This window comes from Propithecus coquereli, unplaced genomic scaffold (assembly GCF_000956105.1).
Source record: "Propithecus coquereli isolate 6110/MARCELLA unplaced genomic scaffold, Pcoq_1.0 Scaffold92, whole genome shotgun sequence".
Classification (NCBI taxonomy): domain Eukaryota; kingdom Metazoa; phylum Chordata; class Mammalia; order Primates; family Indriidae; genus Propithecus; species Propithecus coquereli.
Genome location: NW_012155507.1, coordinates 426,958 through 454,737, shown reverse-complemented (window position 1 = coordinate 454,737; position 27,780 = coordinate 426,958). Strand labels below are relative to the sequence as shown.

The window sequence follows — 27,780 nt, the reverse complement described above, 5'->3', positions numbered from 1 at the left end:
CTAAGGAATAATTTTATAAATCCTGGGAAGGTTGTCTATGTAAGTTATAGGTGAGGTTTTTGTATTAGTGTTGAACTAAAATTTTTTTTTTTTAAACCTGTGACCAGGAGGGCTAAGACACCCAGGAAACCTCTAGTGAAAAAAGGATCCCAAACGAACCTTAAAGACCCAGTTGGGGTAAGATCTCCCTGTGGATTTATGTGTGTATATTCTTTCTCCAGTCCTTTCTGTCTTATGTGTATGCTTGGAATAGAAGGAAGAAGAGATGCAAAAGTGTAGTCAAAGAATATTTAAGTGGATTTACTAAATTGTTTAAAACTGCTTCTGGCTATGAAATTTTGTTTTTTCTATAGGATTAATTAGTCCTGTAAAATGAAGTCTTTGGTTGACTGCATTCCTTTTATAATTATAATTTGAAAAGTTAGATAATTAAAATCTTCAACTGGGTTCATACTCTCTGTGGATGGGAGAAATATTCTGCTCAGATGAGCATTCTTTCCCACCTGTGTACAGTAACTGATGATATGCCTCACCAGGGGAGCCCCAAACTTCTGGGGACCAAGTTTCATAAAGACTGTGGTATAGAATACCTTAATTCAATCTAATGCCGACTCATAATTGCAAATACTTCACTAGGTTCAGGCTTGGGAACTTGCTTTTAAAAGCAAATGGCAAATAAAAGAGGGTTGCTTTGCTGTGAGGTATTTTTTTTTTTAATTTACTTATTATTCCAGGGTTTTGTGAGGGTACAAACATTATAGTTACACTTTATGTCTTTGCCTCACCCAAATGCGGGTTAAAGGCATGCCCTTCCCACCCTTTAGTGCTCCCCATGTCCTTTAGTTGTAGATTTGCCCCCCCATCCCCCTAATCCCTAGAGAGTATTTCTGCCATGTGATCAACCTAGTGTTGATCAGTTAGTACCAATTTGATGGTGAGTACAAATGGATCCCGTTCTTCCTCTCTTTTGGTGCCCCACTTTGGATAATGGGCTTAAGTTTAATCCAGGAAAGTGTAAGAGGTGCTAGATCACTGTCGTTTCTTATAATTGAGTAATATTCCATTGTAAACATGTACCAAATTTTAATAATCCACTCATGGATTGACGGGCACTTGGGTTGTTTCCACATTCTTGCAATAGTGAATTGTGCTGCCATAAACATTCGGGTGCTGCTGTGAGGTATTTTAAATCTCTTCCTCACTGCCACTGGCGTCCAGGTCTGACTTGAGGGAATTAGGTCCTTTGCATATAGCCAGAATGGGTTTTCCCCTCAAACCTTCCCCTACCCTTTCCTTTTTACTTCTTTGTATATTGTTAGGTTAAGCTGGCAAGTTTTATTATAAATTGACATGTAATGCCAAAGAATTCTAGCTTTTAAAAATCTCATTGTGTGATATGTTGTTGGCTGTTAGAGATTTTTATATTAGTAGTATAACTTTATTATTTGTATAATATAAATAGTATTTTACGCTATTACAATATAATAGTGAAGACAAGTTGTGCACTTTGATCCTTTTGTTATCAAAATTTAATTTTATGTATATTTTAAATCTTCTCATCTAATATGTTTGTTTGCATTTGTCAATCTCAAGTAGCAGATTTTGGTTTTCGTAGCGCTAGCTTTTTCTCTTAGGTTGAGAGACCAAATGTTTGTGGACTGGGTGAATGGAAGCTTAAATGAAAAATCAGGCAAAATGTCAACCTTTGTTCTGTACATGCCTTCCTGTTTTTTCAGGTATACTGTAGGGTGCGCCCACTGAGCTTTCCTGATCAAGAGTGTTGCATAGAAGTGATCAATAATACAACTGTTCAGCTTCATACTCCTGAGGGCTACAGACTCAACCGAAATGGAGACTGTAAGGAGGTAATTCCTATTGGAACCAAGTTGTTTTTACTTGGTATATTGTTTCCTGAGTGGCTTTTACACTTTTAAATTTAAGAAAGTTCATGTGTGATCCCACTTTTTTGAAAGACTTATTTACTTCACTATAAGCACTATATCTAAAGTGTTTTTGATTTTTGGAATGCACAGACACATCTTTGGTACACTGGAGTTAGAGCATTGCTTTTAGGGGATAATTTCTTACATTGTATATATTTATTGTTTCTTAGAGCACATGTTAGGGATAGTTTAATGTGGAATGATATGTGATTGTGCTAAGCAGTTTTTTATATACACACACAGTTTCATGTGTGGTGATTAAGATAACTAATAACAGGCATTTATACTTGTATCAACCTCTTATGAAGTGTTTTTATTTTTAGGAAAATATTGACCAAACTCAAAAATACTGAGTTCAATTCAGTTTAGCAAATGTTTCACTAAGCTAGTAGGCTGGAGGATGGAAGGAGATTTAAAAAACTTGAGTAAGACATGTCCTTACCTTTATGTAGTTTACGACTTAGTTGAGACAATAATCAATAACGAGTAAACAAGTAACTCTCATCTAGATGAGACAAAGTCAGTTGTGTTAAAGAGGGGAATGGTGGGAATGCAGAAGGAAAAGGATGAATTCAGGGTGTCATTTCTACATCTAGCTGCCGTTCACTCTTGTGCCTCTATTCCAGTGAAATTGCTTTTTGGAAGACCATGAGTGGCCTCTTTGCTGTTAAATTTGATGTATACTTCTTTGTCCTCATTACAGTCTATTTCTCCTTCCTGAATCATTCTCCTGTCTCCCCTTCCAGCTCTCTCTGTTCTTTTCACTCTTTACTCACTGGCCACCTTTGCTGGCTCTTCCTTTTCCAACCTCTAAATATAGAGTTGGGCTATGCCCAGGGCTCTATGCTCTATCTACACTTTCACATGGCTTTAAATGTTGATTATATGGTAAAAGCTTTGGAATTTTTATCTCCAGCTTAAACCTTTTCTCTAGCTCTAAACTCAAACATCCAACCACTTACTTGATATCTCTGTTTGGATGTCCTATAGGCATCTCAAATTTTACATATCCAAAGAGGAGTACTTGATTCTTTTCCCTTTAAATCACTTCCTTCCCTGTCTTCTCAAGTAATGACACCATCATCTGTGCCAGTTGCTCAAGCCAGAAACCTGGTGTTCACCTTTTACTTGCCCCACCTCATATCTAGTTTATTAGAAAATCCTATCAGTGCTAGTCCAAAGTACATCTTGAAACTGTCCTTTCATTTCCATCTCCACTACCACTACCCTATTCTGAGCCTCATTGTTACTCGCTGAGCCCAGTGTTTCTCAAACTATCTGTAGTGAAGGAATAGCTTTTTTACTTTCAATGTATTGCAATTGGTACATTTGTACAGTTTGTGCTAGATGGAACTACCCACGTGCATTAGGTAACAGAGAACTGGTTTATAATCGTACAGAGAGATAAGCCATTGAACACTGTTCTGTGACACTGCAGCAATGCCAAATGGCTAAAAAAGTTTCTCAGCATTTAAGTAGTCTGATAATGAACAGTTCTCAGACAGGCATTGGTTTGCTGACTGTGTTTTGAGTAGCATTGACAAGACCGCCGAAGCCTAATTGGACTGCCTGCTTCTACTCAGAACCTTCCTCTCTAATCCATTTTCTACAGAGCTTCCAGAATGATCTTTTAAAGTATGAGATCTCACCATATTCCTGTTCAAAACCTTTTAAGGAATAAAATCTTTAAATGGATAAAATCCTGCTTAATCTGCTTCCTATCTCTCCACCCTCATCTTTTAGTATTCATCTAATCCTTTGAGTTCCTTGAATAAGCCAGAGTCCTGCCTGACAGCTGATGCCTTAGCCTGGAATTCTCTTTCCCTAGGGCTTAGCATGGTTGGCTCCTCATCCTTGGGTTTCACCTTCAATATCACCTTCTTAGGGTATCCAGACTACCCCGTCAGAAATAGTAACCCATCCCTCTTTTCCCTTAGTCTGCATTCTATGCGCCTCCTTCACAGTACTTAACAGAATCGATTTACTTGTTTATTGTTTCTTTCCTCCACATAATGTAAACTTCTAGGGGTTATGCACCTTATATGTCCTATTCATCAAACCCTGAATAAATATGGACAGAGCATGAATGCATGGGCTGGGGAGGCTTTATGGAAGAACAGGTCTTTGAGGATGTAATATAGTTGGACACTGACCTACTGAATTTTACTTATTTATTGAAGTAAATTTAAAATATATATAAAAGTTTCAAAGTAGGTATTAACAAAAGGTTTGATGGAGATTAAAAATTCTTACTGCCTTTTGGCAGAAGACAACGTTGTTTAATGGAAAGAACAATGTTCTGGAGAGGGCTTTGATACTAATTAGCTGCATGGGCTTGGGTAAGTTTTTCCTTTGGGCCCCAGTTTTTACTTTGAGAGAAGGGAACTATTCATGAGGAACTGAGGTCATCTATCTAACCTCTCAGTATTGTCCTGTGTATATTCTTTTAGTTCCAAGATTCTTGTTCTTTTGTGAATTCTAAAGCTGTTTTATAGGATTAGAATGAAAACTTCCACAATGGTGAGAGTGAGCATAGCTGAAGTAAGTGTTTGGTATTTGATAAGTTATTTAACCTCTCTGTTTTCTCATTTATAAAATGAGCATAACTGATAGTACCTACATCAGAGGTCTTAGGAACAAAATGGTTCACTGCATAGGCAGTGCCTATTGTCAGCTGTCATTATTAATATTTTGATTATTACATGTTTGAGTATTAATCTATACATGTCTCCTTTTGGGGAATGATACTGCTAATCTTAAAAATGTTAAGAGTCATGATATTAATATCTGAGCAGGTTGAATTTAAGGTAAAGACTGTAGAACAGGAAAAAGGACATTTGACAAAGACTGTAATAAATAATAATAAATAATAAATTCTAATGAATACTCATGCTGCACTAAATAATTTAGCATTGAAATTCAAGAAGCAAAAACTGCAAGAAATTCAGGAAGTCCTCGGAAATAATTATAATGTCTATAAGCCAATAAAACTAGCAAATAACAAAAATAGAAATAATAGAACTCCAGCTCCTGGATAGTTAAAACATTTTAATTTACATTTATATATTCCAATCTAATTTTTCAAGGAGTTTGATAGTATTTTTGATAATGTGACTATACCTTATAATAACTGTATTTTGAAAGAAATTTAATAATTGAAGTATTCTTGCTTTCTTAAAGGTCACAATTTAAAATTTATTTCATATAAGAACTCGAGATGAGATTATATTTACAGTTCATTTCTGGTTTTAAAATACAGTACATCAAAACATGTATTATGCTGATATGCCATGTTAAATGACACGTTTATAAAGAAAAAATAGAAAACAGTCAATTAGTGTATGAAGTAATGCTTGCAGATTTTCACAAATCTATCACTATGAATTGTTGTAATACATTTTGATGTTCTTTGTCACTTAATTAAAACAAAATCAGCCTTAGTCTATGAAGCATTAGAGGGCTTAAGATTTTTCTACATTCTCTTTGGTAGTTGTGACTGAAAATATTTACCAATTTATAAGTCGTGTAATTTAGGTGTGTCATGCCTTTTTAGTGGGTTACTAAGACACTAAAAGTTCCAACTGTAAAGACGATTCATATTTTTTCATTGCACGTCTAGATCTTAAATGTTCATAGCCTCCGCCCAGTTAGCTCAGTCAGTAGAACATGAGACTCTTAATCTTAAATGTTCGTAAAGAAACATCTTAAGTTGAAGCAGATGTATTTCTAGCTTAGATATCGTAGAATTCCATTTAAGTGTGTTTTATTTTTTTCTCTCTCCACAGACTCAGTATTCATTTAAACAAGTATTTGGCACTCACACTACCCAGAAGGAGCTCTTTGATGTTGTGGCTAATCCCTTGGTAGAGGACCTCATTCATGGCAAAAATGGTACGATTCTTGGAGTTTTGTTGGGTTTGCCTTTTTCTCCTTTTTTGATAAAACTTATTTGATATTTGTATGTTTCATTTATATTAGGCATTTAATGCATATTTAATTTGTTAGAGTGATGTTAAACCTGCTTTTTGTAAGCTGGCTAATTTTTAGTATTTTTTAATGCATTGAAATATTATAAGTGGAGGACTTTTAAGATGTAACTCATTGTGACTTGCTATACTGTAGGTCTTCTTTTTACATATGGTGTGACGGGGAGTGGAAAAACTCACACAATGACTGGTTCTCCAGGGGAAGGAGGGCTGCTTCCTCGTTGTTTGGACATGATCTTTAACAGCATAGGGTCATTTCAAGCTAAGCGATATGTAAGTATAATTCTTTTGTGTTGTGACTATTTCACTGTGGACACAGGACTAAGATGCCTATGGATACTGTAATATTAAGGAAGAACCAAAGCATTGGATTCATTTTGAAACCTTAACTATGTTTAAATATTAAATGTTTCTTATTTCTTAAACATGTTTCTTAGTATTTAGGTCAAATTCTAAAAACCATTATCTGGTTTTTGCTCCACTTCAGGTTTTTAAATCTAATGATAGGAATAGTATGGATATCCAGTGTGAGGTTGATGCCTTACTAGAACGTCAGAAAAGAGAAGCTGTGCCCATTCCAAAGACACTCTCTAGCAAGTAAGTAATTATATTTGTATGCAACACCAGCCTAGAGGTCCGGGATTCTGTCCTATGGTTTGCCCAGGCATAGGGAACATTAAGTAGAGAAGTTGGTCTGACAGTTGAGTTTTGTGAGATTAAAGCTGAGGAATGTTCTTCAGTTATTTGCTCAGATGTTCTCTTTGGTTTTGAGCACATTGTGTTTGAATTACTCTTTTGAGAAGGAAGGGGCCACTCTGGGTGAGGAGTGAGGGTAAAAGCCTTTGTTGTATATCCAGGAGGAGATGGGGATGCTGTTTTCAATTGAGTATGAATAAAATTGCATTGTGTGTTTCTACTTGTAATAGTGTATCATTTATGTTAAATCTTTTCGTTTCCCCTTGGGATAATTTACTTTTGATATTTACTCACAGTGTATAACAGCAGACTTTTTGTTTTTTTTCTTTTAGACGACAAATAGATCCAGAGTTTGCAGATATGATAACTGTACAAGAATTCTGCAAAGCAGAAGAGGTTGATGAAGATAGTGTCTATGGTGTATTTGTCTCTTATATTGAAATATATAATAATTACATATATGATCTATTGGAAGAGGTGCCATTTGATCCCATAAAACCCAAGTAAGTGGTGAAGAGAGCCCCTTCTTAGCTGTTAACCTTGGGGAATGTACTTTGCCTCAATGAACCTTAGTTTCTTCAGCTATAAATGGGAATAATGCTTGTGTTTGTTTTCAAAATGAAATGTTATAACTGTTTATCAAGTAGTTGGTGCTCAGTGAGGGAACAAGTGGGTTAAGGCATCTAAGGGGAAGAGTGACCTGAATATTCATCTTAGAGATGACTTTTGAAAACTCTTGCCTCTGGGCTGTATTTTGAGAAGGCCCTTAATTATGTTAGGAAGTTTCCCTGTCGATATGCTCTGGGGCTACTTATCCAGAACCTGAGACTCAGTGTGGGAAGTTTTGTGGCCTCCTTAACCACCTGTATCTTGGTGATCTCTATAGAATGGAGCCTAAAGCTGTAATCTTTGCAAGTAATACAGACATTTCATCATTGATTAACAGGAAGTGACATCTGCATTGCCATTTTGCCAGAATTAAAAGACTGCTTCTTAGATGTCCTTGGGTCTTGCCTTGCCTAGACTGAAGACCAGTCACCACCTGGCATCACAAAACATAAATCTGCATTTGTGCCAGATTCTACTCTAGAATCTTATGTCTAAAATTAGTATCTTGTTTCTGAGTTGATGGTTTTGTTCTTAAGCTAAAGGCTTGTCTTTAATGCTATCTTCGTTAGGGCCTCTCAGGACGTAAATAATATGAAGACATTGTCTTTTTTTTTTTCTTTTTTTGAGACAAGGTCTTGCTCTGTCGCCTGGGCTAGAGTGTCACTGCAGCCTCAAACTCCTGGGCTCAAGCAATCCTCCTGCCTCAGCCTCCTGAGTAGCTGGGACTATGGGAATGCGCCACCATGCATGGCTAATTTTTCTATTTTTTTGTAGAGACGAGGTCTCGCTCTGGGCTAGTCTCGAACTCCTGGCCTCAAGCGATCATCCCGCCTTGGCCTCCCAAAGTGCTAAGATTACACGCGTGAGCCACCGTTCCTTGGCAACATGTGTCTTATGTTTAACTTTGTGTGTATGTCCAAAGGAATATTATTATAGAAACAGCTGGATTTAGAAAACCATTAGACTGAAAATAGATGTCAGTGTATCCACTTTTATTTACAGGGAAAATTTATGGACTCTGGTTGAGGCCATACTTGATACAAGTATTTCTGTGGTTCTTACTGAGTCACATTTTGATACAGGTATCTTCACTCAGAGTCCTTGAATTTTCATCTACATTGATTGGGAAGACAATTACAAAGTTACTAAGTGAGCTCAATGTAAAAGTATTCATTCTAGAAGTTTATGCAAAGGAAGACTATTGCTCTACTTAACTCTTCCTAAAATGAGGACTTTACGGAGGGACTTATTTCTGGAGTGACCTGTTTTTATTTACCCTTGGAATGTTGGTATTAAGAAGGATCTACTTAGGTTATAGAGAAGATTAAAGTCTTTACATGGAAGAGTAAAGACTATGAGACAATTGCTTTTTATATCAAACTAAATTACTTTTTCATTTATTTCAAAGCGTTAGTTGCCTTGACTCTGGTTTTGTATGTACCGATTTTTCTAAACTTTTGTGATGTCATTCATTGCTGCATTGCTACTAATGAGTTTCATGTCTGCCCATGTACCTAGTTTTTGTTTGGTTTGTTCTAAATGAGATTATTTTGAAAGGATCTTATCTTGGTTTTATTTAGTTATACAAAGGAAGACCAACAAAAATGACTTGTGTGCCTTGTAAACCTTTCTGGGTAACTCCTTGAATGAATATACAAGGGTGCTGCTTTGGCGCTGAATTTAGATTTAATCTGTTAGGGTGGCATTAGATCTGTTTTTTTAAGCTGGTTAACTTTTAGTGGTTTTTCACACAAAAAAATTATTAACAAGTGGAGGATTTTTAAGACACAACTCATTGTGACTGTCACATAGTCAGGACTGAACATGTTGCTGTGAGATGGCTGCTATAGAAACCGTGACTTCTACTTTATCCCTTTGGTAGGTGGAACAGTTGCAGCACACCCATGAGGAACACAGATTTTGTGTATGTGATGGTGTTGGCTCTTAAGGAGAAGGGTGCAGTTATACTAGTGGTTGGCATTCTGTGGCATGTTTGCATGTAGGTGGTTTTCCATTGGCATTGGGCTGGCTGCTACTCTAAGCCCTCCTTGCTTCCTGAAAAATCTTCCACTGATTATCAGTGATGGTGGCTGGTAAATGTCTCCACCCTCACCATTCACAGGACTGAGGCCAAACAGACAGCACCCTTACCCAGCCTTCATTCTACCATATAGACTAAAACTTGACAGGCCACTTTGAAAGGATTGCCAATCCTGGTATATACCAAACTCTTATCTGAATTTGTTTTCTGCTATGGCTGACGTCAGAACCAGTTCTATCTGCTGATCTTTTAAAATTAGGAAAATACTAGATTTTGATGCTTAACCTGTGCATGTGATGTTGCTGTAATACTACTTTGGTCTCTAATTGTTTAGTTAGTGTTGTTTCATGTGCTTTGTTAGAGCAAATTAGAGCAAAGCTTTTAAAACGAAATTGGTCCCTTTTATCTTGTTACGTAACTAATCTTGACTGTATATAAATCTCATCCAAGTTTAATATTTCTCCGGGGTCTTACGTAAGCTTATTTTCATTATAAGAGTGGATGTCTTGTCACCTGGCATTTTAGTCCTAGTCTTAAGTGAAGATATCAGTATCTCATAATTTTTAAACTAATCATTTTTTCTTTCCTATAGACCTCCACAGTCTAAATTGCTTCGTGAAGATAAGAACCATAACATGTATGTTGCAGGATGTACGGAAATAGAAGTGAAATCTACTGAGGAGGCTTTTGAAGTTTTCTGGAGAGGTTAGAAACAAAGCTAGAATTAGAAAAATATAAAATGATAAATATAACCCTGATGAGTTGCTACTATAATTTGACAGCAATCTTTTTTGATTGATTAGAAAGCATGTATAATGAAATGATTGAGTTCAGATTTGATCAATGATTTCTCTGTTGTCACAGGCCAAAAAAAGAGACGTATTGCTAACACCCATTTGAATCGTGAGTCCAGCCGTTCCCATAGTGTGTTCAACATTAAATTAGTTCAGGCTCCCTTAGATGCAGATGGAGACAATGTCTTACAGGTAAAGTTGTAGCGTGTATTTTCTGGTTCTAACTCAATCCTTAATTTTTGGAATTAGAGTTAAATTAGAGACATTTTATTGCAGCGAAGATTCTTCTAGAATTAATGTACAGTCAGTTCTCTGTATCTGTGGGTTCCACATCCATGGATTCAACCAACTGAGATAAAAAGTATTTGTAAAAAAATACTGCATCTGTACTAAATATGTACAGATTTTTTTCTTGTCATTATTCCCTAAGTAACACAGCATAACAACTCATTACATAGCATTTACATTGTATTAGATATTATATGTAAATACCACACCATTTTATATCAGGAACTTGAGCATCTGTGGATTTTGGTATCTGCGGGAGGTCCTGGAACCAGTCCCCCATGGATACTGAGGGTGAAGACATGTAGGTGACGACATCTGAAATTTTTTTTTCTTCCATTAGAGAGTGTAGTTTTGGGAATTTGGCTAGTGACTCTTGGAACCTGGAATTTTGCTATGAAAAAGGTTTATAAATCTTTAAAAATTTCTTCAATAGAGGAGATAAGAAGAACACGTGATTTATTGTTTTATCACTGATGACTCATTTTTGTATATGGAAGTTCGGTTAATGGTTTTAAAGTGTTGGCAATTCACTTTCCAAGGTAGGTACAGGTCAGGAAATGGGGCTGTACCTACCAGGCCAGTAGGGCTATCAGCTGATCGCTACCTACAACTGAGCCTGTCATGCTACAAGGCTTATGTCAATTAGTAACACCATTTATGCTGGAGTATACATAATTTAATAACTTTAAGATACTAAAGTATAATTGTATTCAAACCATATTATAAAATTGTGGCATTATAGAGGTTTATATGTAGCAAGAGATGGGTGGTAGGGAAGACCACCAGGATTTGAATTCTGATTCCTATATTTATTAGCCATATGACTTAACTATAGTAGAACCTCCTTAAAGGTTATGAGAATTAAAGGAGGCAGTGCACATAAAGTTCTTAGTTCAATGCTTGGCTTATAGTCAGCACTCAATAAATGTTCACTAGAAAATAGTTATGTCAGCTTTCCATATACACTTGATTTCCTTTGAATCACATCTACTGTTACAATATCAGGTACCTCTTGACCTTTATTTCTTTTTATGAAAATTAGAGTATTATGAAATTATTAGGTTATTGTGAGATTATAAAATATCTGATTATAGAAAATTTAGGATAGCCCTGTTCTAGGCTCTCTTTTTTCAGCTAATATTTGTTGAGTTTACTGAATGCTAGACACTATATATCATGCTGGAGATAATGTAATAAAAAGGCAGATAGAGTCCCTGCTCTCAGGGAACTTACACTCTGATGTAGAAGGAAGACTAGACAATAGACAAGTAATAAAGTTAATGTTGTGAGTATATATATATATCTTTTGTTTTTGATGAATATATTGATCACACTCTTAGTAAAGTCTCCCCTAAAACATGTATCCTTTGCCCCTCTTATATGCATTTTATATTGTGCAAATATATTCAGTAAGACTTAATAACTCATTGCTTTGACTCTACTTAAAGAACATTGTAAACCAACTATAACTCATTTTGGATTATTGGCTTTGTGATCTTTTCCTCAGGAAAAAGAGCAAATCACTATAAGCCAGTTGTCCTTGGTAGATCTTGCTGGAAGTGAAAGAACTAACCGGACCAGAGCAGAAGGGAACAGGTTACGTGAAGCTGGTGAGTAAAGCGTAGCACTTATTTATTGTCACAGCTTTCAGAAACTTGCATTGCCAGTTTTTTATCTACTTATTGATGGGTGGTTTAAACATAATTTTCTTCAGTTAGTTAATTTAGAGTTTAAATTAATGGCCGATGCTATTTCTTTAGTTAGGCTGGTTTGGTATCTGTTACAAAACACTAATTTCTTGAACTGCTGGCCTATGGTGATCCTCTCTCCTCAGCCTTCCAAAGTGCTGGGATCACAGGTAAGCCACTCACACCCAGTGTAAGACACTGATTTAAGAATGAGGAAGATTGACTAAAATAAATATAAAATAAGTTATATATACTGAAAGAGTCTGTTATATGTATTGTTAGTATTGTAGGTCAGTATTGGGTCCTTGAAATTAAGTGATTTAACAGTTATTCCAGCATTCATAGTTGTAAAAATCGGCTTTTGGAGATGGGAAAATGAATGCAACTGAATGCAAAAGTCAGTTGAAGGGAAATGTACGTGTGTGTGTGTGTGTGTGTGTGTGTGTGTGTGTGTGTGTTTAATCTTTCATTTAGTATAGCTGTGCATGTTGTATTTTATGTTAATAACCATTTACTGCGTACCTACTACTGTGTGCCAGGAATTGAACACAGATATAAAGGATGAAGCCCTGCTTAGTACAAGAGATCAGTGGATAGTTAGACCGTTTGAGTAGAGTATGATGGAAGTGAGTTCAAGGTTCTGTAAGAGTGCAGAGTAGGGCTTTCTAATCCAGTCTGGGGTGGGGGGGGGAGCAGCGACCTATATGGAGAAGGATAGGATTAAAGGCAACATCCCTGCTGGAGACAGCTGCTTCTAAACAGAGCAAGTCCTGAGAGAATATGGCAGACTCAAAGTAGCTGAAGTGCAGGCTGTGGGTTGGTGAACTGTGAGAACTGAGGTAGGAAAGTGAGGCAAGGTCATGAAGACCTTTGTCTGTCATATTAAGAAGTTTGAATTTTATCTTGAAGGAATAATGATGGCTACCAATTATTAAGGTTCTAGTGTGTGTCTAGTATCACTAGGCATGGGCTTGGTTTTTGATTCTGACTTCTCAGGATTGTATCATACCCTCATTTTTCAGATGAGGAAATGGGTTGGGAGAAGTTAAGTAATTTTCCCATGGCTGGAGCCTAGGTTCAAACCTAGGTTGGTTGGACTCTCAAAAATGGTATCTTTCTACTATGTTATACAGCCTCCACCTTACAGTTAAAGAAAGTTTAGTCTTTGAGAAAGAATATTTTGCCAGTGTAGAGAATTAATTTACCAGGGGCAAGCCTAGAGATATGAAAGAACAGTTAGGACCCTTTGGCAAGCAATTCAGATGAGCAATCATGTGACCTGGAGAAAAAAAGATCATCATAAAGCAAGAGCTAGTCAGGAAGGAGGTGCACCATGATGTGGGGCATAAAGAGCAGTTTCAATAGCAGTTGGGGGTACTAATGAGGCTTGTGTTTGATATGTTCAATTTACACAAGTAGACATGCCTATGATTGAATGCAGAGAGAGGTACATGGATTTGGAATGAGAGAGATTTAACTTAAGGTTTCTAGGATTAGATTTTGCCAGTAGAGGCAGGAGTGAAGCAATGGGGGAGATAAGATTATTCCTGGAGAATAGAGAGGAATAGCTGAGGGCAGAGCCTTAAGGAACAAGCCCTTGAGATTTAAGGAGTTTGGGAAGGGGAGAGAGGTGGTAACTAAAAGGGATTTGAGGAATTATGAAATGATTAAAAAACATATACCCATTATATATGTATATTAGAAGATAGTGAAGACTTGAGTTTATTTATGGTCTGAAGAGATGAAGAAGTTGAAGACCGGTGGTACAAAATGGGGCCTGTTAGATCTGCCTCTAGCCTGGGCCAAAAGACTCTTGCTACTTGTCTGAACCGCTTGAGTCTTCTGAGAGTGGACTGTGTCTGTGCTGTCTACCATTGTATCCCCAGTGCCTCTTACTTATTAGGTGTTAATAAATATGAAAGCAATGATTATTGGTAGAGCAAGATCCCAGAAGGGCAGGAGAATTGGAATCCAGATCACCAGAGGAAGGATTAACCTTGATGGGATAAGAGTTTTAGTTGGATTGGGAAGAAAGTAAACACCTTAGGTTTCTGATGCTTTGGGGAAAGATAGAAAGGACTACTAGTGTTAATATGGGTGAGGACCACGTATGACAAGAGTGAAGAAGAAGCAAAAGAGATTGTGGTTGGGGCAGATGACAGGTGTCAGTCAGGTTTTCAGAGGTGGAGTACTTCTGAGGGGTAAGGTTCCGGGTTTCGGCATGATTGTGCAGCTACAATGGAGAGAGAAGGATTTACTGGAGTTGAGGACATCGGGGTCCTCTGACCACAGCATGTGAGAGTGATTGTCCTCATGATACCAAAATGATCCAGGCGCTGGCACGTAGGAGGAACTAGGAAAGTGTTGCTGGCCTCCCTGCGCTCACCACACTTATGGAAGGTTAGGCTTTAGGAAACAAGCAGCTTTTACACTAAAAGGCTACAGGGCTGCAGGGGGAAGCACGATCCTTCTGCGAGATCAAGGATTAGGTTGCAGGATTTTAGGCCATCGATGTAGGGCGAAGCCTGTGGATCCTGCCCAGTGTGATATTTCTGAATGTAAACATAGAGGATTACAAAGGAAACCAATTATATTGAAATGTGTTTTTAAAAGTATTCTTAAATTTGTCATACAGTAATTTGTGTGCTTTATTAATGCCTTAAATAAAAACCCAACAGCAAGTCTAATAACTAAATTGCAAAGTAACGATGTACATAAGTATCTTGATCAACAATAGACTGTAATGTGCTATAAAAATATCTGCTATTTTAGTGATAAAAATCACAGATACTACTATTATAATACTACTGTGTTTTTCGGCCTACTTCATAATTGAAGGAACTGCTCACTTCTAGTTAGAGGTCTGTACAAACATATAATTTATTTCCCATTGAAGTATGCAGACTCCCTGAAACGTATCTGTAGACAACATAGACCCCGGGCTAAGAACCCCCGGCCATTAGGGAAAGAGATGAATGGATCATTCTGTGAGAGGTGTGAAGATGTAGGGAAATCTATTAACAGGAATATGAGTTCTTGAGAGCACAGTGGGAAAAGAAAGAACATCAGGATTTTGGGTCAAGGGAGAGAAATCACGAATCATGGAATATTATGGAGGTACAGATGAGTTCTGTATTTTGGGAGGTGTATCCAGGGTGTATCTTTGGGAGGCCAAGTATGAAAGAATGATGAAGTTGTCTGACCTTAGTCAAGGTTCCAAAGTGAACACATTCTCATGCACTTTTGGGGTCTAATCAGGTGAGATCTGCATTCTTAGAGGCTTGATTAATGTCAGACTTGCCTTGGCTCAGAAATCCTAGTAAGAGTACTTAGAGTTAACAGCTATGCCACCTAAGAAATCTTTGTTGAGATGTACAAGGGGACAGAGTTAGTTGGTTCCTAAGACACTTGACTGCTATTAATAGAAACAGTAGGAGCTCCTCTGGGTACCAGGGGGATTTCAGACTCTTAATGGAGCCAACTATAGCCTGAAATGTCCATGTTTTAGAAAAAACACTTTAATATGAGGATATTAAACATCTGTATCTAAGATATTCTTTCATAGAATTTAGGATTTGGAAGAAACCTTATGGGTCATTGAGTGTAATGTTACATTCTGTGGAAAATCCTTTTGATCCTTGAAGGATGGCCGTTTAACCTTTCCAGAAATGCTGCCGTTGAAAGAAAGCCTGGGCCAAGATTAAATTGAGCCATGAAAATTTGTTATAATTTCATCTAAAGGTTATATGAAGTTGAGGTTTTATAGGCAAATAGCACACTTTAGCTACCATATTGTTGTTCTCATGTTTTCTTTGTGTATTTTTCTTTCAGGTAACATTAATCAGTCATTAATGACACTAAGAACATGTATGGATGTCCTGAGAGAAAACCAAATGTATGGAACTAACAAGGTAAACAATGGCCTTCTTTTATCATTTTTATAGTTTTTTTGTGTGCATTTTTTGCCTTATGCATTTATTTGGATTTGAATATGTTTATAGATGGTTCCCTATCGAGATTCAAAGTTAACCCACCTGTTCAAGAACTACTTTGATGGGGAAGGAAAAGTGCGTATGATTGTGTGTGTAAATCCAAAGGCTGAAGATTATGAAGAAAGCTTGGTAATTTTAATTTATTTATCCTATAAAGTTTTGAGTTTCTGTAGGGAAAACAACTGTTTGGATTTGAAGAAAGACATTTTGAACATTATAAATTGACCCAGAATCATTGGATACAGAAGTAGACTAATAACCAGTCTATTGTTGCTTCATTTAGTAATTTCCGAAGGACTTAGATATCCTTATTATTTAAAAACTCCGTTTGTTTTGTATTTTAGCAAGTCATGAGATTTGCAGAAGTGACCCAAGAAGTTGAAGTAGCAAGACCAATAGACAAGGCAATATGTGGTTTAACACCTGGGAGGCGATACAGAAACCAGGCTCGAGGTCCAGTTGGAGATGGTATGATTTAGTGTTACATCATTTCCCTGGTCTATCTCTCTTTAAAAAAAAAAAAAAAAAAAATCTGTTTCATACAAGAGAACTGTTTACATACCTTCTCCTCAAGAGCCAAGTTCAAAGAAATTTGAACCAAAATATAAATGAGATTTCTTTTGTTGTATATTATAACTCTCATTTTGAAGGAAATAAAATTATGTCAACTCAAGAAATTCCATGGTTAAATTGGGGCTCTAATCACATTGTTAAACTTGTTTAAATAAGCTTTTTCTCTCCTATCTAACTTTTTATAATTTTTATAATTTCAATACAGAACCATTGGTTACCGACATGGTTTTACAGAGTTTTCCACCTTTGCCATCGTGTGAAATTTTGGATATCAATGATGAGCATACACTTCCAAAGCTGATTGAAGCCTTAGAAAAACGACATCATCTACGACAAATGATGATTGATGAGTTTAACAAGCAGGGTAAGGGCAAAATTATTTGCAGTCATTTTAACTTCTGAAATTGAAAGCATTTGCAATGAATTTGAGTTCCATGGTAGGATGTATTTTTTTTTTTTTTTTTTGAGACAGGGTCTCACTGTGTTGCCTGGGCTAAAGTGCCGTAGCGTCAGCCTAGCTCACAGCAACCTCAAACTCCTGGGCTCAAGCGATCCTCCTGCCTCAGCCTCCCGAGTAGCTGGGACTACAGGCATGCGCCACCATGCCCGGCTAATTTTTTCTATATATTTTTAGTTGTCCAATTAATTTCTTTCTATTTTTATCAGGCTGGTTTCGAACTCCTGAGCTCAAACAATCCGCCCGCCTCGGCCTCCCAGAGAGCTAGGATTACAGGCGTGAGCCACCGCGCCCGGCCGGTAGGATGTATTTTTAAGGGAGAGTTATCTTGTCTTTATGCTTTGAAGTACTCAAGGCATTGTTTAATTAGAATGACAGAATTTTTCTCACAGCTCTTTTTTATATTCTAAGAAAGTCAAACAAAAAAGGGAGCATGTGTTCCTTCCCTCCTGTTTCTTTCTTTACTAATAGTGATGAACACAAAGGAATATTTCTTAGTTTCCCTGTCTACAAAATGGGGGTTGTAATTATTTCTACTTCAGGGGGTATTATGAAGATAAACGAGATAATGTATGAAAATCCTATAGAACAGTGAACAGCCTGGTACATAGTAAGTGAATGTATCTATTATTTTTATCATCAGTTCATTTTGTTCTTCACTGTAAAGTTGTGTATAAAGTGGTATTTAAATTTCCATATGAAAATGAAATTTGCTTAGAAAAGTTAATTACCTTGCCTAAGTCATAACTAGTAAGTGGTATACCAGGGATTTCAACTAATCCTAAATCTAGTGTTATGTTTTTGCATTTGTTGATATGAAGCAAATTATTTACCTGTAAGGGTTGGGAAGAGATGCTCTAGTGTAAAATGAAAGACTTGAGTGTCTTTTCAGTATTAAATAGAAAGCTTCTGTGAGTATCTCTTAAAGGTCTGACAGTCAAACTCCTGATTTCCCTCCAGACTTGTTTTCACACTAAACTGATTCTCAGAGATTTGCTGAATGAATAGCTGCATTTTATTTATTCTTTTTAAAAATTTATTGTAGTTTTGAATAGCCATCTTTTATCTAGTGTCTGCTACTAGAAGTTTCTTTCATTGGTTATTTTGGAATTGGAGTAAAATTTGACCTGCATGCTTTTGTTTCAGCTAATACTTTTAAAGCTTTATTACAAGGATTTGACAGTGCTGTTTTAAGTAAAGAAAACTACATTCAAGGAAAACTAAATGAAAAAGAAAAGGTGATCTCAGGACAGAAATTGGAAATAGAACGACTGGAAAAGAAAAACAAAACTTTAGAATATAAGGTTTGTTTTGGCATTATTATAATGGATGTATGTGCTGGCCATTTAGCACTGGTCTCTGAGTGAGCTGTTCTGCTCCATGGGCCTGTAACTGCTGCTTATTAAGAGTTTTTGGTGGGGCCTGTGGAGGGGGTAAAAAGAAAAAAAAAAAAAAGAGTTCTCACTTGGTTACTTACTAATCTTCATCCCACCTCAAAGAAGAGGAAATGTGAGTGAAAAGCATAAAAGAGAGAAAAGGGATAATATATTCTTTAATTTTATGAGAGTTCAGTGGTTGAAAGAATATTCTCTGGCCCAAGCAAGGGAGCTTTCTAGAGGACTTCCTAGAGTTTAGCTTTGGTTATAGCTTGCTTTTTGATTTATTAGAAGTATTTCCTCAGGGGGGCAGGGAAAAAAGAAAAAAAAACAAAAAAATATTTGCTCAGTATACGTCTCTTCAATAATCACATGAAAGAAATGATTAAATGAGATAGACATAACAGATGCTCAGTAAATCTTAATTGGATCCATATTTGGTTTACAAATTGTAAACAAATACAAACTCAGGATTAAATTCTTCCTTTGAGGTAGAAGGAAATACTGTTTTGTTGGGGATTGCTGCTGCAGCACCGTGTAATATGTTCTTATTTACAGAGGATTGTTTAGAGGTTTGGCAGGGTATACATTCTAAAGAGAAGCTAGTCTTAACCAACACAGTTTACTTTATTCTGAATATAGCCTAAAAAATTAAGTTTTAGGCCTTAATTTTAAGAGAAAGTAATTTTCACATGAAGTCAGTTACAACTTTGTCTCTGGGTAAGGAACTTGTTTAACAGGTTTCCATTTCTGGGAATGGAAATGGGAATTCAGATGAAATTTTAGAGGAAAAATATGCTTTTTCTGTGACTTTTATTTCCACAAATAAGCTTACATAAGCAAATTAAGAAAGATTATTTTATAGTGACGTGAAATATTTGCATACCAAATAGTGAACATAATGGTCTACCTTCCCAGATTGAGATTTTAGAGAAAACAACCACTATCTATGAAGAAGATAAACGCAATCTGCAACAGGAACTTGAAACCCAGAATCAGAAACTTCAGCGACAATTTTCTGACAAACGCAGATTAGAAGCCAGGTTGCAAGGCATGGTTACAGAAACAACAATGAAGTGGGAGAAAGAATGCGTGAGTGTCATTCTTGTAGTGCTCGTCTCAGAGTTGGATGATTTACTTCATGTTGTAGTTAGGTTAGATATTTTAAATTACTGTATTTGTGGTAGGGTTTTGGTAGTATTTGTTAACTCTCAGGAAGAACTAGAGAACTGTCATTGTTAGGAAATAAAGTGACTGGGTAATCTGGTGTACTTGTTTGCTATGACCGAGTTAGAATATAAATTGCCATTGATTATCTGTAGGAGCGTAGGGTGGCAGCCAAACAGCTGGAGATGCAGAATAAACTCTGGGTCAAAGACGAAAAACTGAAACAACTGAAGGCTATTGTTACCGAACCCAAAACTGAAAAGCCAGAGAGACCCTCTCGGGAGCGGGATCGAGAGAAAGTTACTCAAAGATCTGTTTCTCCGTCGCCAGTTCCTGTAAGTTATTTGTGGTTGTGCATTAATTTCATACTAGAGGAAATTTGTTCAGATTAGATGACTGTTGCTATGATAATCAGTTTTTTGTTTTATATTAATTATATTTCTGAAATTTCTATTTAAAAATATTTTTTCCTGAGATACTTGAAAAAAAAAATTTTAAATTTAGTATAAATACAAATTTAGCATAAAAGTTTAGTAATTTATTACAAATAATTATTTATAATGTTAAATCTTCCTGTGCTAAAATTATAGAAGAGTAATGAATTGTTTCTCTCAGTTTTTCAGTCTTGCTCATTAATTTCTCTCAATTTTTCTAGCTTTCTAGTAACTATATTGCTCAGATTTCCAACGGCCAGCAACTCATGAGCCAGCCACAGCTACATAGGCGCTCTAACTCTTGCAGCAGCATTTCTGTAGCTTCCTGTATTTCGGAATGGGAGCAGAAAATTCCTTCGTACAACACACCTCTCAATGTCACATCTATTGCAAGGTGTAGGCAACAGGAGCCAGGACAAAGTAAAACTTGTATCGTGTCAGACAGAAGGCGAGGGATGTACTGGACTGAAGGCAGGGAGGTGGTTCCTACATTCAGAAATGAGATAGAAATAGAAGAGGATCATTGCTGCAGGGTTAGTGCCAGTATTATTTTAAAGCATTGTAGCAGTAGATTTTATCTTCTTTGTTTTTTGTAACTTGGTTCTGAAAGTTCAATGGAATAATAGGCGGGCTCCAATACGTATAAGTAATGTCTAACTTTTCTGTAAGTTAATTTGAAAGATGGACTCATTCTAAAATTGAGGCCTAGCTCTTCATCTGAAAAAGCCTAAAACACATCTGGCAACAGAAGCAATACCTGTGTGTTCAATGAACACAGGTCAATTTGGCATATCCCAGAGTAGTCTGTGCTTTTCAGTTGAATAAACTAATGAGCTTTGCACAAAATTGGTGAACCTTAGTATCTTGGCACACATTTTCCATTTTTTTTCTTTTAGTTCCCCTTCCCTAAGTTATAGTTTTTTGCTGCTGCTTTCTGAACCCTAGTTTTTAAAATTTTCTCAAACATTTATTTTGAAAAATTTCATACCCAAAGAGAAGAGATAGAAGAATGGTACAATAATGTCTTTCCCCCGACCTAGATTTACCAATTGTTACATTACATAGATATGTAAACATTTTTTTCCCCTGAACCTTTGGGAAAGTAAGTCATAGACCCTGATACTTCATCCCCAAGAATAAGGACATCGTCCTACATAACCACAATCTTTATCACACCTAAGAAAGTTAACATAAATTGAATAAATATCCTCTACTGGGACAATATCCAGTTGTCCCACTAATGGCTTTTCCTTTTGCAATCCATGATGCTATCAAAGTGTATGCATTGCATGTGCTAATTATATCTCTTTAACCTCTTTTAACCCCCAACCCAACATATTTTTTATGACATTGACTGTTTTGAAGAGTCCAGGCCAGTTGTTTTGAAACTACTGAAGATTTTCATTTCCAATAAATTACTTTTATTCTTGAGGCTTTATCTCAATTTACAAGGGCTTTGCCTCATTAAAGGGTATTTAAAGTCACTTTAATATTTTTCTTCTTAAGGATTAAGGTAAAGTTTCCTTTGAATCTGAATAAATGAACCAAGTTAATATTGTGGTTTTTATACTTAGTAAAATTAACATAACTCTTTTAGAATTTTTCTTCTAAATTAATCTTACAGTAAATATTTGCTTTAGGTTTGCTTGTATAATTTAGGGTATAGATGAATGTTCATGTAGGTGGCCCGAATTCCTAATTATTAAGGGATGGCGATGAATCCCAAGGTATGTACCAAGGCAACAGATGATTCTAGAGTCTCCTAAGTTCTTTGCTTTGTAGATTTTGCCTTAAACCTTTTTAGGGAGCAAATTATGGTGAATGGTCTTTCTGATCAACTCTAGTCAATCATCTTATTTCTTGAAACCATTCAAGGCCTGCTTGTGCCTTGCCAACACTAATGTGATATCTAATTTGGCTATGAGATATTTAAGAGGATTTACTAGAGATACTTTTTTTTCCCCAACTTCTCACTTGAAATCAAAATCTCTTTAGAAGTGCAGCAGAAAAGTTACCGTAAGGTTACTATCTATGCATGTAAGTTTGTTGGTCAAAAATTATGTCAGGTGGACTGAATTTATATTTCAGTGAGGAAAAAATGTTAAATATTTATTTCATAAATGCTAGTAGATTGTACAGACTCGTCTTTCTGAAGCTTATTTTATCAAGCTTTGGGTTTGTATTTGTTACTAAATGTGTTGAAGGAAACGCTCACTTTGGCTAAATGGTAGACGATAAAGGCCAGACTTTCCTTCTTGCTCAACGTTAATTAAACCATTTTAAAAATGGAAAGTTTGCTGCTTGTTTTGAGGGTCAGCATCTTTAACGGTAAACTGCATTGCCTATGTCACTATATAGGGAAAATGATTCTGTTCCTCAGGTATACATTTTGAAATTGGGATCTTTACATTTGAACAGTGTTGAAGGATTTGGCCTGTGACAGACTTTTGTTCATTTGCTTTCAGTTTTACACACAGGAGATGTTTACAAAATGCCAGTGATAACTCATTGCTTCAAACAATTAATGATGGCGTGTATATGAAATATTTTTTCTTAGACTATGCTAAATTTCACTTTCACATTTACATGACATTTGACTGGAAGTGACTAGTTTTTTATTGTATAACAGAGACTGATTTGACACTGTATTCTTTATTTGATTCTTGGAACCTTTATAAATGTTTGGTAAAAAAATTTCTTGGCATATTTTAGCCATTATTGTATTTGAACTTGTAATGAAGTTCTCTTTTGAGATTTAAAAATCGTATAGTGAAAGTACTCAGAAGTACTTTACATTTCTTTTAGTCATTTTATACATAGAGTTCTTATACCTTATGTTCTGTGGTATTTTGTACTATATAGCTTCATCAGCTTTTATTATTTGTTCTCTGTCTTTGTATAAGGAGTGTTTTCTCTTTTGTTTAGAGGCCTAGACATGTTTAGGGCTCTTCCTGAAGCTTTTAACAGAGTTGTGGACCTAACAGATTACCTCATAATACCAGGCATAAATATTGATTTTTGATCAATAATATAAAATGAATTATTTGTCATGAACCACCCCTTAAGCAGGAAAGTCTAGCAGCATTACCAGAATTTCGTCTTTCATCCTTTGTTCAAAGGGAAGATCCCAGGTAGAACTTATAATATACAAGCTAGTGTTAAAGATGTTCGTTGGTTTTGTTTTTAAATATGAAGAGAATGTTTAAATTACTTGAAGAACTATTTAGCTTTGAAATGGATTGTTTTGACACTATCATCAAGTAACGTAGCTAAACCTGCTGCACTTCTAATAATACCCTTAAATTAATTCTGGGTTATGCTTGTTTCTCAATTCCTCTTTCAACCTGATCAGAACATACCACCAATTCGTCTCCGACACAGACGATCACGCTCTGCAGGAGACAGATGGGTAGATCATAAGCCTGCCTCTAACGTGCAAACTGAAACAGTCATGCAGCCACATGTCCCTCATGCCATCACAGTATCTGTTGCAAATGAAAAGGCACTAGCTAAGTGTGAGAAGTACATGCTGACCCACCAGGAACTAGCCTCCGATGGGGAGATTGAAACTAAACTAATTAAGGTAAAAACTAATTTGCACAGGAGAAAAAATATATTAAAAAATCAACTAAATAAAAAACCATTTGCCCTGCTACTTTGATGACAAACACACAGTGTCAACTGGAACATCAGTGGGTATTTGATGTAACCTTTTTGTTAGCAGAAAATTAAAGTAACTGCTTAGGTGTGAATCTGCTAAAGGAGGACTAAATCAGCTTAAATAGGCATAGAATCTTGGGTTGCTTAGAACTCCAGATCCATAATGTACTTTACTGTATATTTAGTTTTAACCACTACTTAAAAAATAAACCTAAACAAAGAACTCCCACCTTTGTTCTCTGTCAGTTCAAGATAAAAAGTCCACATTAAAATTTGGCCTGTCAAAATCATTCAGTATTGGGCTATCTAAAGCCCTTTCCCAGAAAGATGACTTGCCTGCCTGTAGAATAATTTTCCTTTAATCATAGAGTCAGTGAAATAATCAGGAAATAAAAGATAAAACCTTTTCATTTCAAATTTAATTTAGAGGATAGTTCTTATTATAATTATAGCTATAGATAAGACTGTACTATCTTTTGAATATGAGGGGTAATGCTCAGAGAAGAAAGAACAATGCCTTAGAATATGTAGAAATTTCTGGCAGATTTCTTGATCCTTAGGGCAGTTTAATTTTTAAATTACAGGTGGGACAAAAAGGAATATTTTTTCCCACAATTATGAATGTTACTAATTACATTGTATTGGACTTTTCTTTAGTGAGATATAGGTACGCATATTTCTAAAGTATTTTGATAGTACAGACTTGGTAGTCCCAAGCACCATCTGGTTTTGTGGGTGGGAGTTTCCATAAAACAGTAGACTCTTGAGATCAATTTGAAATATGATATGTGTGTTTATCATTTGGATGTATCAAAGTGTAACAGTGACCTTTTCTCTTGGCTTTAGGGTGATGTTTACAAAACAAGGGGTGGTGGACAATCTGTTCAATTTACTGATATTGAGACTTTAAAGCAAGAATCACCAAGTGGGTGAGTGAGCATCAAAGACATGTCTCTTTAAAGGGATGTTTTCCTGGCTGCTCATGCTTGAGGAACAGAATATCCTGTGACATTTATCATTAATTCTCCAAAGGGGTATAGATGGTGTTTCCCTATTTTTAATATTTTTTTGTTCTTAGATGCAAAAATAATTGTTGCATCATGTTTCCCCCTTTTCAGTAGTCGAAAACGAAGATCTTCCACAGTAGTACCTGCCCAGGCAGATGGCACAGAGTCTGAATGGACCGATGTAGAAACAAGGGTAGGGGAAAAATTAAATATTTGTCTGCTTAATAAAAATTAGGCATCTCTTATCTTAAACCACATAGCTGTAGCTTTTTAAGCTCTTTGAAGATGCTGAGGTACAATGTCACATGACCAGCGCAGCATGTAGGCCTGTTCGTAGCACACCTGCAAAGGTATTTGTGTTTCTTTAGGTCTGGTCTTATTGGAGCTCTTCAGTTCAAAGCCCCTGTTTGCAGTGTAGAGGAATAGGGCTCAAGAACGAGTCAGAGAGTATCACTCTAGAATAACATGAATTCACATCAACTTGATGGGAATCTTCTTAGAAGCAGCTCACCAGGAATTCCCTGTAACTGTTACTCTTGAGAAGAGGTTCATATGAAAAAACATGAGAAAGTGGGGGTTAGGAGGCTCAGCTCTGGCCCTGGCCACTAACTTTCTCAGGAACTCCTCTTCCTTAACTAAAGTGAAGGAAGTTAACTGAATGACTTCTAAAGATCTTTGTGGCTTACAACGTTTGTTGCCTATGTGAGAAATAAATTGCGAGTAACTGGTGTTTTAACATAGGTGTCTTCGCTGAACTAGAAAGCAATATTGGATTTCATCTAGGTAGAGCCTATATGTAAACAACTGTGTTTTACAGACTGTTGAGAGGAGCTGATCTTTTCCTCTTCCGTCATTTTCCTCTCAGTGTTCCGTGGCTGTGGAGATGAGAGCAGGATCTCAGCTGGGACCTGGATATCAGCATCACGCACAACCCAAGTAAGCACTGACTGTAACTGGGGCCTTGCTGTGTGTGTTTTCCCTTCTCTAGTAGCTCCACCATCAGCCCTTCCCAACCATCCATTTGTTTTTAAGAGCAAACATATGGTTTTCATTTTCCCCTTGGAATATCTGGGCTCTACTGGCAGACTGCAGTAGGCAACTGCAGTGCTGAGAGCCTCGGAGCTGCAAGGACAGGAGGTGATAGAAGATTGGTGGCTCTTGTTCATATTCTGCCAATGCTCAAAAGCTTTCTGAGGCTGAACTGAGAGCACCTGTAGAGAGGGAAGGCTGAAGGCATTAGTTGGGGATGATGACAGTTTTGTGTAATTCATTCTTTCCTGACTTGCTTCTTGGTTTTGGTATAGCAATAAGTGTTCACTAAAGTAAATAAAACCGAATGGCAGAATTTATATTAGGGAAGGAGTCACACCTTTTCCTCTTCTATTAAACCCATACACAGGAGTCTGACCCATTCTTTTTCCATATTTTAATAAAATCCCTACTTTACAAGTATCTACACATACAATATTTTTAACATCTGTATTCCTTAGTAAGCAATTTGGAAAATTGTTGTAACAGGATAAAGACGTGAAGTCCTGATTAAATTAAATCTAAATTTAATACCAGATAAGCATATTTTATAAGTTATTTGCTTCCTCAGAAGGACTTAAATTTTCTCATGATCAAACAGCAATTCTTAAAGCCCTCCTAAAAATTCATTTGCTATGAGTGTGTCACTAGTTGCAAGATTCAACACTAAATGTTGGTTTTTATGTTTTAGGCGCAAGAAGCCATAAACTGATAGTCCCAGTAGCGAAAGAACATTTTCATTAGTGTGAGTGATTTCTCCAAAGCCATGCCAGAAGCAACCTTCTAAGCCATCTTGTAGAACTCCAGGTTTGGTGAACATCACAGAACTGAGCTACATCATACACTGGCCTAGGTCAAAGCTTCCCCCTATGGTTCCAAAGACATCTAGAATTCAACACACTTGGTATAGTACATACCTTGCTGTATTTAATATTAATATTAATAGCAGAGAAAGACTCCTTTTTTTCATTGCTGTATGAACTTTTTTATAATGCTTTTTTTTGTATATTTCTTGTATACTTATAAACTAATTCATGAAAGTGTTCGTCTTAGGTGATTAAGGAAGGATATGTCTAGATCACACTTTATTTTTTATTGTGACTTTTCCAACTCTGGTCTGAATATTTCTTAAGGTTTTAATAACAAATGCTGCTATTGATTAGCTGCAGGAATGCACTTTAGACCTATTTGACAATTCAAACTTTCAAAATAAAGATGTCAGTGACTGGCCAACAATAAAACCATTTTAGGAAGTTATTTTGAATTTTGTATGTATATATTCACTTTCTGTCATTTAGATATGCCAAAAGAATTAAAATAAAAAGCACTAAGAAATACAAAGTTATGTGATGGTCATTCATTCAACACATACCCCCAGTACCTAGCACAGTGCATTGCCTTTACCTGGCACTCATTGTTTGTGGGATGAATTAAAAGAAAGCACTAGAAAATATGAAGTAATTTGATGTTAAATGGACAATGCCTATTTTTGTGTGACATAATATCTAAATAGTATGCTTTTCTAGACATTTAAAACCATGGTTTGGGAACAACATAAATTAGAAAAAGTACCATTGAAAGTCATGGTGAAATATCCATTCTTGCAAGGGTGAGGATACATTTTGCTCTGATTAAATTTAGGTTTCTTTCGAGGCTGGGTTTTTTTTTTTTTTTTTAGCTAAAATGATAGTTTAATCTGTTTATTAATAATGAATGATATCAGTCCTTGCCAAAAGCTAATTCAAAGGTTAAGGAAAAACAAAATCCACTTATTTGTCTTTCATAGTATATTAACAATGCAGTATGTTGTGTTTTTAGAATGCTTCAGAGCAATCCTATCTCATGCTACAGGATTTGATCTTGATTTTTTTTTAAAATAGCTTATTGCTTAGTCTTTTGAAGATACATTTTAATAGAAAGTTTTTACTATACTATATAATAGGGGATTATGGGGTAGTGGAATTTGAAGTAACAGTATGTTGAACCCACTAAGTTCTCGGACAACACAAAATAAAGGGAGATGCATGGGCATTTGATGTT

At 36.2% G+C, this 27,780-nt stretch overlaps 1 protein-coding gene across 1 annotated transcript; it reads left to right on the top strand.

The window, feature by feature from the left end:
- The first annotated feature begins 107 nt into the window (after positions 1-107).
- On the top strand, positions 108-27,081 carry KIF23 (kinesin family member 23). The gene is made up of 20 exons (XM_012664834.1): positions 108-177; positions 1,737-1,865; positions 5,729-5,834; positions 6,417-6,526; positions 6,958-7,128; positions 9,868-9,980; positions 10,140-10,261; positions 11,865-11,967; positions 15,877-15,956; positions 16,047-16,166; positions 16,382-16,505; positions 16,816-16,974; positions 18,214-18,371; positions 19,362-19,535; positions 19,766-19,945; positions 20,266-20,577; positions 24,551-24,633; positions 24,823-24,904; positions 25,577-25,647; positions 26,432-27,081. The coding sequence occupies exons 3-20, from the start codon at positions 5,823-5,825 to the stop codon at positions 26,445-26,447; spliced, it is 2,190 nt and encodes a 729-aa protein (XP_012520288.1). The 5' UTR covers positions 108-177; positions 1,737-1,865; positions 5,729-5,822; the 3' UTR covers positions 26,448-27,081.
- Positions 27,082-27,780: the final 699 nt, after the last annotated feature.